General features: G+C 40.2%; 1 protein-coding gene and 1 long non-coding RNA gene across 5 annotated transcripts in view; one reads left to right on the top strand and one right to left on the bottom strand.

Annotated features, from left to right (window-relative positions):
- Positions 1-12312, top strand: part of GPATCH2 (G-patch domain containing 2) — a 101374-nt gene that overhangs the window by 59561 nt on the left and 29501 nt on the right. For all 4 annotated transcript variants that reach the window (XM_079968800.1, XM_079968797.1, XM_079968798.1 and 1 more), the window contains exons 7-8: positions 1380-1419; positions 5082-5152. In XM_079968800.1, coding sequence (XP_079824926.1) covers positions 1380-1419; positions 5082-5152 — 111 coding nt within the window. The remainder of the gene's footprint in view (positions 1-1379; positions 1420-5081; positions 5153-12312) is intronic.
- Positions 8929-12312, bottom strand: part of LOC307212006 — a 70324-nt gene continuing 66940 nt past the window's right edge. The window contains exon 3 of the long non-coding RNA XR_013836716.1: positions 8929-9238. This is a non-coding gene — a long non-coding RNA (uncharacterized lncRNA). The remainder of the gene's footprint in view (positions 9239-12312) is intronic.

Genomic DNA, 12312 nt, shown 5'->3' with positions numbered 1-12312 from the left:
CCCATGTACTTCCAGTACGGGTCATATGACACACACTGAGCTCACATCCTGTGCTCAATAAAGAGAATGGACTGCCCCTTTGTTTCCATGGCAACAGTCACACACATCCTGTTTGGCTTTCCAGCCACAAGCAGCTGACTGAGCTGCTAGAGCCTTTGCTTGCTGCTGCATTGCTGCTTTAGAATAACACTTTGGGCTGGCTTTGCCTGGAACAGCAGTGTATATGTATTTTAAAATAAAACAAAAACAGCTGCTTTTTGTCCCTGTGTTTCCACAGTAAGCATATGGGAGGGGGTGGGTAGGTTGGTACACGGGGAAGAGAGATTTGCACATGGCCCTTTAAATAGTCTTGTGGCAACCTAAAAACTAAAAGAAAACACCCAGACAACTTATTTAGTGGACTAGAGCAACTTTTTATGTATGAAGTGCTATCCTAACTTGGCAAGTATTTATACACACATAGTTGGAGAGAGAACAGTCAGCAGTTAAGTAAGCATTGAGGTCAGAGAGAAATGAAATGTACATAACACCAACTGCGACAATTGCATTAAAAATGTGAATGTATGTAAAATTTTTGCGGTGATTATTCACAAAGCATTGTTGATGATAAAACAAACTTCTTGGTGTTGGTAAGCTAATAAACACTGGTAGTGAGAGAAAAAGGCTAAACGGTGATATTAACTCTACAATTGCCCCTTAGTGGTTGAATCCTGCTAGGGCAGCATAATCCAAAGTCTGGTGAACAGTTCAACTCACCCCATAAACTAAGAGGAAAAACTGTTCAGACACTTGGAGAGATACAGTGCTGTTCTATCAGTCCCTCCTACTTACTCAAATGGAAACAGAACACATAATTCCACACTGGGTTGCATTTTAGAGATATTAAGTCAGCAAACCTATGCACACCATGTGTGTGTGTTTGTGTAGCAACAGTAGTAGCAATGCGTAGGCATTAAACCCAAACCCTCAAAATTAATAAGCATGCTTCCAATAGTTGTAAACACTTTTTAAGATTTCCGTTACTCTAAGTAATAAGAGCATTAGATTTTAGCAGCACCCACACAGAGAAAATATTATTAAATGATGTAATATATAAAGAATTTCAGAATCTGTGGCATGAAACTCAATATGATTTAGTATATATCCACTTGCCCAAGCAGGATAAATCCACAGAATGAGATACATTCTTATATTCCTGTGAAAACTGCTATAGACCTTGAGAGTTCTGTAAAATATCCCATTTAAATAAATCATAGCCAAAGGCTACATTTTTCTGGTGGACAATAAAATACCCGAGAGCACGCAGAGGCTGGTCATATGACAGCTCGTGCTTCAGTTAGCTATGCTACTAAACCTTTTTTTTTTCTTCCCTCCCTCAGCCATTGGTTTAGCCCTGGGGCTAGGAAGGAACATAGCCAGGTAAGAACCACTTTGATCAAGAACAGTTTATTTCATATATTTGAAGGTTTTTAACTGTCGCTTGTCCGGAACAACAGGAGCACCAATTTCTGAAATAAGGAGCAAAATCATCACTTTTTTTTTACTGAAAACATCTGAAAATACTTTAACAGCAAATAGCTTACCACAAAAGGGTTGTGGGTGTAGGCCCGGTAATTATCAGCATTCCAATTCACTCTCAAGGATATTTCAGTGAATTAGGAGAGTCTTGTGTGCAGCAGCATGTGTGCACATCAGAGCCCCCATGTGTGCACAGCAGAGTCTTTAGAATTGGGCTGAGAACATTTTCAGGGGTCTTTGCTTTGTTAAATTGCCTTTCTGAACTACTGATAATCTTTTGAGGAGAGCAGAGTCTTCATAGAACCAGAACACTAGATCATGAAAATATAGATATTCCGCTAGCTGGTGTAAAAGAGGCCTTGATAATACTTCCATTTCACTTATTTTGGATGCATGACAAACACCTGTATTACCAAATCACTGTAAAGAACTTTCAGGGCTATAACAAAAATGGAGCCCGCAAAGTGGGCATAAGCAGCAATGCCAGGGAAGAATAAGAGTGGAAAGTAACACCAGTTGTAGTTGACTGACCAACTCTAAAGGTATTATTTGTAAGCCAGCAAAAAAATTGGGCAGCACAGTTTTAGCTTTTTGGTTGTTTCTGAAAGGGACGGTCAAAGTCACAGTTATAGCAGGAAAACCACATTCATGAAAAACCCTTTACATTTCTATTCTGAGAAGCCTCGTCTGGGGCTCCATTGGATCGAGGCAAGGTCCTGCAGCTGCACTCACATTCAGGTTCTTAGGAACCCATTCTATTCCGCTATGGCCCACTGGCATCAAGAAGGTTGTTCTGCCCTTATATACCCTTTTATGGTACTTATAGCTCTGCTTCACCTTCTCTTAACCATGAAAGCTGCCACCTTTTGACATTAGAAAAGGGAGGAGGAGCCCACTATCTTGTGCACTTATCATTGCCCACCAAAACTCGGTGCTGTAAAACTCTAAAGAGGTTTAGAGTGGCACTTGGAGTTAATTGAAGTTATATTCTGCTTTTCCTTCATCGATCTCCAGTTGCATATATAGACACACTGACCAGACCTAGCACCAATTTAAGTTCAGCATGTGTTTTTAGGCCATGCTCTAATTGCTGCTTGCTCCTTATAAGCAGATAAATTACAAGGCTTGCTAATAAGCATTATTGTTTATAGTTTAATGAAACAGGAATTCCAAGATAATGAATAAAGGAATCTCTGCCATAAAGATGTTATAGTTCAGCTATAAAGCAGAGATGTATGCAAAAATAAAGTCTCTGGCAAGCATTTTAAAATGAGTGATACTAGGAACTCACAATAGACAGTGGTACCTCGGGGTTACATACACTTCAGGTTACAGATTCCGCTAATCCAGAAATAGTACCTCGGGTTAAGAACTTTGCTTCAGGATGAGAACAGAAATCGTGCAGTGGCGGCACAGCGGCAGCAGGAGGCCCCATTAGCTAAAGTGGTGCTTCAGGTTAAGAACAGTTTCAGGCTAAGAACAGACCTCCAGAAGTTCTTAACCCGAGATACCACTGTATTAAGTTCCCAGGGCCATATTTAGGGGCAGAAAACTGACTTGGTCACCAGGCTTCCATCTGCCTGACTGTGCTCCACACCAAAATAGCACAAAAAGTTCACCTTCACGTCTAAAGCTGCCAATGCTGAACTGTGTTTCCAGGGTTCCATTGAAGTTAAGCATTTTGTATTCACTGGAAAATGAACATTGTCTTCATATGAAATGGATAAATCATTGCATGCAAATTGTACAGCAAAAACACAAAATGGGCTGCAAGCACAATAGAAGCAACGTATTCAACAGTTTAACAAATGGAGAGGGGCCCTGAAAAGGCTCCTCACCTGGAGCTCCATGTGATATTGGTGAGGTCCTGCAGGTACACCCACATTCATCTTCTTAGAAATGCATTTGATACTGGAGTTGGACAGTCTTCAAGCATAAGATTTAGGTTTTAAGCTCATTAGAGGGCTTTTTTTCCAGTCTAGCATCATTTTCTTGTAACTGAAGTGGCAAACTGAAATCCCTAGTTCCTCCAATGATTTGTTTACAAAAATCCATCACAAAGACCTCTCAAGTACAGGTACAATGATTTGCTTATCTCATTTGGTTATTGAATTTTATTCAACTTTATTTCCATTAAAGCAATAATCTTAAGTGCCCTTTTGAGGTTTGTTTTCGTGCTAGTGAGTACATACAGCTATTTTTGCTGTGCTCATTATTTACAAGTGTCAGTCTTCCAAACATAGGTTTTTAATAATAACTAATGATGTGGTTTAACCTTAGGGGGGGACTTCTTACTGTTGCATAAAATTGTGTTGCGAAGATTGAACAATGAGGAAACAAACCTAAGATCTTGGTGAGAGCAGCCAAAGGTCTGTTGGGTCCCGAATAGTGGGGAAATGGTGGGAGGATGTTGAAGGTTATCATAGATCCATAGAATTCTAAGGCCCCTCATTTGCTAAAAACACCACCTAAAATAGCTCTGAGATACTCCAGCCCTGGAACTAATTTATTAATCCCCCTCCCCCAGAATCAATGGGAGGGGGGGCATTCCAGGGAAGGCAGGATGGAATTTGACAGTAGATGTGTTGTGGAATCCTTCCTCCCCACCACCAAAAAAAGTAAGATTAGGATTGTTGTGAGAATTAGTTGTGAAGCTTATACTAATTTCAAAAGCCCCTATTGAAATTAATGTCAGAATGAAGATGGGTGGGAGAATGATTTTTGCTTTGCTTTCCTTTGCACCACATCAGCAAAGCTGAGAGGCAGAGGGTCTTGTTGTTGCCCAGGACCTCCAGACACACCGCCCAGTCTTACGCCTCGGGGAGGTCACTTCGGTGCTGCTAACACAGCAGTTTGACTTCACCCCTGGAGGCGCACTCCATTGTCTCTCAAGACAGACGGGGATGCCAACCCAACCCATTACTAAAATCTTACTGAACTTCATTATAATTCTCAATCCAGAAATAATGGCAAAGCAGTGGGATTGATATGACAACAGTAATTATGAGGTGCTACTTTTATCTATTACTAATAATGTAGAATTTTAGCATCTATAATCATTATTCATTCTTACAACAGCTCTGTCAGGTCCTTATTAGTCTCATTTTTAGAGAGTTTATAAAACAGTAATTTCAGAGATTTGAATGTGAGCCTCTAAAATCGGTTCCTCTAAGTACAAAGCTCTGTTGCTGCTCATTTCAAATTAAAGTAGATGGTGAAGTTACAATATTACTGTGATACATCTTAAAGCTAAACATATTGTAATGGCATAGTACGCTCTGAATTACTAATTAGGCATCTTGACATGAAACTTTACTATAATACAAGGCTGCCTCTGTAGAAGAAGGCGTATAGGAATAAATGAGAGCGGATCTGAATTAAAATGTAGGTAATATCGTATTGCCATTTCAGTAGATGCACTTTGGATAAAGTATGTCAGGGCTGTCAGGCCCTTTGCTGAAACAACGTAGTACAAAAACATGACAAGGCTTAGTAGGACTTTTTTTCTAAAAATGCAAGCATCATTGCATAGTTTTTATATGTCTTCTGAACTTTCTGTGTAGCTTCAACTCCTGCGGGACAACCGATCAGAAAGAGGACACAAGAAAAACAGTTCAGTGAAAACAGCTAGCAGGTGAGCTAAATATGCAATGCAGTTTACAGTTTAAGTGAGATTCCTAGTCCATATTTTTAGCTAGTACCCAAACTGCTGATATAGAGACAGAAAGAGAGATGATTTCTTTGTCTGGTCAGCTGCTATCTGTCTGCCACAGAAGCTCTTAAAAGGGGTCCGAAAAGTGTTAATCAATTGGACACAGATATCCGTGTATATAGTTGTGTTGGAAATACCTTGTATTGAAAGGGGGCTGGTATGTATGCTATACTGCTTAGATTCCATTTATCATGATGTGGATATGATTTTCCCACTTGGAGAAGTTGTCCTGTAATCTGTACGCATCATGAACTTGAGTTTAAAATGAAAACCTGCAGTCTCCCAAATTAAAAAAAAGCAATCTATCTGCTCGTCTCTTCTTCTTTCTCCCCACAAGCATTTCAAGTGTTCCCTTTTGTTTTGTTTTTCACAATATTAAAAAATGAGAGAGACTGATGGAAAAATTAAGAAATGGATCTCTTGGCTTCCAGTGCATCTACTTGCCAAAGTAACAGCATTGGGGTTTGTTTGTTTGTTTGTTTGTTTTTATAAAAAAATGTTCTCTGAAGAATCTGAAAACTTTTACAAGGGGTAGGTTGAGTTAGTATTGAAGGAAATGAGGGATTAATTTGAAATGTAATCTTTTGCAGGGTTTTGTTTAAACACATCTTGTGCCTTCTCATTTTCTTTTTAACACAGCTAGCTTAGTTGATCTTGGGACTATTGTGATGATATCTGGACTAAATTATAGATGTATATTTATGTTATCTTTAATTCTGGTATTAATAACTACAGGTTATGTAAAAAGGGGGTGGGTGGGTGGGTGGTTCAGGGACACCGGTGGGGGACCTGAGTACAAGAAGTTCCATTATGCCTCTATAGCAAGCCTTTTCCCATTAGGTTGGTGGGAAATCCCTTTCCATCTGAACAGAGCTTCTTCATTTTCTTCTGATGATACAGATGACTATATTTTGTTACACAGATGTGACAAATAGAATTACAGCTGCTCTTTATTTGATCTTCTAAAGAGGCAAAGATGTGCAAGTGTTACGCCTGCTCCCTTTCCCCCACCACGTCATCTGTTGTTTGGGAAGGAGTCCTAATTTGCAGTAGATAGAAAATTATTTGTTGTGTTGCAGGTTTGCCAAAAATAAATGAAACCATTAATTACCACATTTTCTGAGCAGCTGTTAATAGATTGGGGTAGGAAAACTGTACATTACACTTACTGGTTAATTACCAGAACTATAATTGTTTGATGTAGCTTTTGTGGGAAATAATGACAGCCCCAAAAAGGTGGAAACAGATTGTATACAAAGTGAGCATCATACCTTAATGGCAAAATGCGGGAATGTTTTTCTTGCTCTGTGTGTGTGTGTGTGTTTAAGGAGGAAACACAGCTATTTGTTCTTCCTGCTCACAGAAGGGTCAACCCAAAGGCAGGATAATTTCAGGTGACCTGAGCTCTCAACTGAAGGGGACTGGAATGCAGGGTAGAAGTAGGCAGCAAGTTAGGAAGCAGGCAGACTGAGAGAGTGAAGGAAGCAAATGCCAAAGCCAGACTTGGAAGCGTGTGTGGAAACCAGTGGGTGGGATGGTGTGGAGAAGAGGATTGAGTCCTCCTCAGCTGTCACCTGCTAGCAGACACTGCATCACCCTGTAGCAGAAGAGGGAAGAGAAGGGATGTAGGGCCACCACCAACTCTACTAAGAAGCCAGGCTTCTCCCTCTGCCACAGTCACCAGGCAGCAGCAGGTATAACCGGCTGCAATAGAGGAAGCCAGAGAAGAGGTACCGGGCCACTTCACTGGCACCACTGAGACACCAACAGTTTTTGACTCCTTCTTTCCTTCAACGTTTCTACCTCAGCGGCTAGTTAGAATAACTTGTAACCTGTGCATTTCTTCTAAAAAAAATGTTGAGGGGTACTCTCATTTTGACTCAAGAATTGTTGTTGTTTAGTCGTTTAGTCGTGTCCGACTCTTCATGACCCCATGGATCAGAGCACGCCAGGCACTTCTGTCTTCCACTGCCTCCTGCAGTTTGGTCAAACTCATGCTGGTAACTTCGAGAACACTATCCAACCATCTCGTTCTTTGTCGTCCCCTTCTCCTTGTGCCCTCCATCTTTCCCAACATCAGGGTTTATAGGTTTGGTTTAACCACTTCCATTCTCTTTATTCAGTAATTTCCAACATCAGGGTCTTATCCAGGGAGTCTTCTCTTCTCATGAGGTGGCCAAAGTATTGGAGCCCTCAGTGAGCCCTCAGGGCTGATTTCCTTAAGAATGGACTCAAGAATACCACCATGTTATAGTTCAAATTGGGAAAAATAAATGCAGTAAATGGACAAAAGTACAAAAATTCACAAAATGTTTAGGGGAATTGCATACCCCTGCGTACCCCAGGAAAAAGTGCAGCTTGTAATTAAGTTGCATCTGAGTTTCTTTATTTCTTCCTCCCAGTCCTTTTTCCTTTTGTGTCATGCCCTTTTAGACTATAAGCCTAAAAGCAGGCAATGTAATGTTTTGAAAGGAACTGTAAGCTGTTTTGACTGAAGAGCAGGAGATTAATAATTTCATTAAAGAAATAATGAATAATGCTGGGACAGTGCCGCCCTTTTCACCTTTCATTCTATAACCATGAGTAGCTCAACCACAAGAAACAGCAACATACAGGCTAGAAGGCTTCCTGTTCATTCCTGCCTTACCTGCATCAATTAAGTGCTTTGTTTTGTTTTTAAAAGCAGTAAAAATCGAAAGTTTCAGGATTCTAGCAGCAACTGGCACACTGAAAACTAAATTCTTGGGAATCAATGGTTTGTGTCCAGTTTGGGACAGGCAAAAGAGGAAAGCAGAAATTGATTTCCTCTCCCAGTTCTCCCCACATCAACCCCCTAAGCATTGGGGGGCTCCTGAATAGGGTGGGCTGAGGGAGGAGGGGATTGCAAAAAATCACACAGAGGCACCTTCTGTGAGCAAAAGCTCTCCTCACACAAGATGTCCCCACCTGATTTTCAGGAGTGCCTGCCCACCACCACCATGTCACAGCCCAAAGGGCCCAACCTGACCCTTTGAAGTGGGTTTTGGGGAGGCTGCCAGAGAAGCAGGAAGTGGCTGGAAAAGTCACCTTCTACTGTCACTTATTCTCTGGATGTAATCTGATACGTTTCAAGTTCCTACCAAGCCTATTAACAGTCTTGGTATTCATGCTTAAGCTTCTGTGAGATAAGATCCACTGGTAACAATATTAACCCAAATGCTTCACGCAGGCTTACCACCTTAATTGTTTTGTTTTGTTTTAATAGTGGTGCATTTATTAAGTTAGGTTGCTTAAAACTGTTGGAAAGAGGAGAGGGTGATTGAGCAGGAAAGCACAGAGACTTACAGCACTCGTCCAATTAAGAACACGTGCAGAACTTTATCATAGTAGCATGTCACTGACAAGGATGTTTTTTCATTGAAAGGCAGGTTTTTTCATTGAGTTATGCAGCAGGCTTGATCAACATCCCAAGTGCATTCCCCACCCCTTGTAAAGTCAGTGTGAAGTTGAGCCTTTTGCACAAGTGGGCTGCAAAAGCTTTGCAGACTTTTCCTTTCCTATACGTTGCTGCCGTTAACCCTAAAAACACAACAATAACAGCTTGCTGCAAATCTGAAATGGTTTTTTAAGACAAAAAACAGCTTTCCAGAGAATGATGAATATATATATTTTTGAATATTTTTATTTTTTTTTTTAAAAAAAAGATCAGCCTTAAATGCACATAGTTTAAAATACACCAACCAAGGTTGTTTCTCCTTCAAGGAGACTTTGCAAGCAGAAACAAAAATTCAGGCCGCCGTATAAGCATGCCTGCAAAAACAGCTAAGCATTTAGACATTTTAATTTAAGCACAGTTCCTTTTTCTGCATTCGGGTATACTCCAGTTCAGTTTGTACTCACAGAGCTGGTGCTTACATAATGTGTCTCACAAAAGGAAGCACAAGTTTTCCCACAGCCAAAAATAATTCTTGATTCTCCCAAGTCTGGTGTGTTTTCCAGCTGCTCTTGCCTTTGTAGCCTGACTATATTCTGTGGTGAGGTGGATAAAAAGCAACATGGTTAAAGAATGGCGCTGTGTGCACATGTAATACCAAGCCATAGTTAAAACCAATGTATTTTAGCAGTAAACAAATCATTGTTAAGCTGCTGGGCAGGGTTCACACAAAACGCAAAACCATGTTTTATTAAACTGTGGTTTATTACTCTGAGAACAACTGTTCTGAGTTGTTCCTTACCATAAAATAAAGCCTGTTCTTAATTGGTGTTTTGTAAGACAAGCTGTTTCTAAAAATGTGTATGAAATCCTAGGCCAAATCTAACAAAATATTAGTGATAGGAGATTATTTCTGCAATAATATTTTATATTTGATTCCTTTTACAATTGCCTTTTTGCATTTTTTATATAATTTTTGGACCTGGGTGTCCTGAACATTGTGCTCTAATCATGTTGGTTTAGTAACAAACACAGTTTTGTTACCTTTGACTTGTTTGTGAAATGAAATATTGGTTTAGATTTGCCTTTGTCTAATTCACACACTTTTGATCAATTCCAACTCATGCCCAATTATATTACATTGCATTAACATAATTCAACAGATGTTGATATTTAAATGCTTTCTGGCATTCACATCCTGGACAGCTGTCTCAGAGCTTGGGGAAAAGGCAAACATTTAGAGTTAAATGCTGAACATATGCTTAAATTACTAATTAGAAGCAAGTAAAAACAATGCATTATCCTTTCTAAGGACAGTAAGACTCTAATACAGATATTTTAAAGTCTTTTTTGCTTGGCATAAAGTTCATGAGTCTCTGGAGGCGTGGTGATGCAGAGCATTTAGAATAACAGTACAATTGGACTTTATTTCCTGCCAGGTTTTCTTTTAAAAATGCAACCTGCTTATTGCAGGTAAATCTATGACAGCCTCTGACTTTGAATAAGGTTTGGAACAGCTAGGAGGTGTTAGAGTACTGTGCATGGAGATGAGAATTTATTGGCAAGAGAATCCCCCCCTCCACGTTTCATAGTCACATTATGTTACTATTCCATATAAAACAAATGTGTCACCATTAAAGCCCCAATCTCAGCATACTGGCATTGTATAAAAGGAGTTTGACAGAGCTGAATTGTTCCATCACATCTGTTTAACATTTAACCAAAAAAGAAAAAAGAAAGGAAAAAGAATGGTCATAGCTCTTGTTGGTTAATACAATGGCATTCTTAGTAGTGTGAAAGCAGATGTTGCAATGGGTGTTGAGCTGGTGATGTCATTGTTATAGCTAAGCCTAAGGAAAGGCTTCAGAGCGAGGCAAGCCAATAGCTGGATTCGGTGTGAAATTCCAATTACACCTGCCCAGTGCAAAATAAGACTCAACTGCATCGGTTTTAGAAACTGCATTTAAAAGATTTTACACCGCCTGTCACCCAGCATAGGTTATTCTGCATGTTCCTGGTGAGAGCTGTAAGCGGGGGGAAGCAAGACTGAAAGCCTCTTTTTACATACAAACACAACTGAGAAATTGATCGGTGAGCCATTTATTGATAGAGTGTTTATATTTTTTAGCTCACAGTTCCACTTTGGGTAGCATTTTAATCTCTCAGCTGCCCAGTGGGGCAGGTTAGGCCTAGGGTGACCCAGTGAGCCTCATGGCAAGATGTGATTCCATCCTGGGTTGATCACTTATATACTATACTATACTTGCTCACTATATACTATACTGCGAACCAGTGTTTTTTTTCTAGAAAAATAGGTGCTGGTACTCCCCGTGAAGTTGTTACAGTAAGTGCTACATTTTTTAAAAAACAACAAAAGAGATGCTGGTACTGCGTACCCTTGAGTAAAGGCAAAGCTACCCCTGACCGTTAGGTCCAGTCGTGGACAACTCTGGGGTTGCGCACTCATCTCACTCTATAGGCCAAGGGAGCCGGCGTTTGTCCGCAGACAGCTTCCGGGTCATGTGGCCAGCATGACTAAGCCGCTTCTGGCAAACCAGAGCAGCACACAGAAATGCTGTTTACCTTCCCGCCGGAGCGGTACCTATTTATCTATTTGCACTTGGTGTGCTTTCAAACTGCTAGGTGGGCGGGAGTACCCTTGAGTACCCCCTTTTTAAAAAACCCCACTGCAAATACTATTTTAAACACATTTAAAATGCTTTGCAAGTAGCCCAAGTGAGGACTGTTGGCATTCCTTTGTAACTGCTGGAAGTTTTAATAACATACAAATTGCATTGAATTTCCAGGAGCTTGTAGAAGGAAATCTTTAGATTATATGAAATTTACTGTTTTGTATGTCTTGCGGGCATGTCTGAGAGGCAGTTACAGAATGCTCAGGCCACTAAAATCAACTGTCCCATTGTATCCATTATTCTAATAACTGATAACTGTAATGAGTGTATTTCAGCATTTCCACCCACATCCCCTTCAGAGGTTACTTGAAGTCTCTTGGTATCAGCCTTTGTTGCTTCTATAAAAGTGTGAATATAAGGCAACTCGCCGCTGTCATTCCTTGCTAAGTAGGTTTGGATGTATTTTTTTGCAGGGCAAAGCATTTGCTCCTAGAATGCAGCCTGAATAAGGAATTTCATGCTCCCTCCATTTTCCAGCCCCCAAAGTAGAAAATTATGTACAGTTTGCCAAGATAGCAGCTGTCAGAATTACATCTGTAGACATTAGAAATGAAACTAGCATTCTGTGTTGCCACTGACTGCTCAAACCACTGCCAGACAACAATTCCCCAAAACTTTGCTATGAAAGATACATAAGTTTTCTGACATTCAGCTTTGCTGAACAGCCAAGCAAATAATAGATGAAATTTCAACATTGGAGATTCTTATATTTTCCGATCTTTGAAAAGCAGCAGACATGTTCCCTTAATTTTTCTAAAAGTATAAAAATATAAAGATTTTGAAAGAAAAAAGGAGCCCAAGACTGCTTTAAAATGCCTTGTAGATTAGCCATCCTGAATATTGTTTTAGAGGAAAATTCTGCTGATAGCATAGCTGGTACAGTTGTGGGAATAAGCACAATTGGGAAAGGACCACACACGCAAGGAAAACCATAGGCCACAGTATGAAGGAATACAGGAGTGTCTTGGCCAAGATAG

This window comes from Podarcis cretensis, assembly GCF_951804945.1.
Source record: "Podarcis cretensis genome assembly, chromosome: 3".
Taxonomy (NCBI): Eukaryota; Metazoa; Chordata; class Lepidosauria; order Squamata; family Lacertidae; genus Podarcis; species Podarcis cretensis.
The sequence above is the reverse complement of the archived record's forward strand: the minus strand, read 5'-3'. Positions and strand labels throughout refer to the sequence as shown.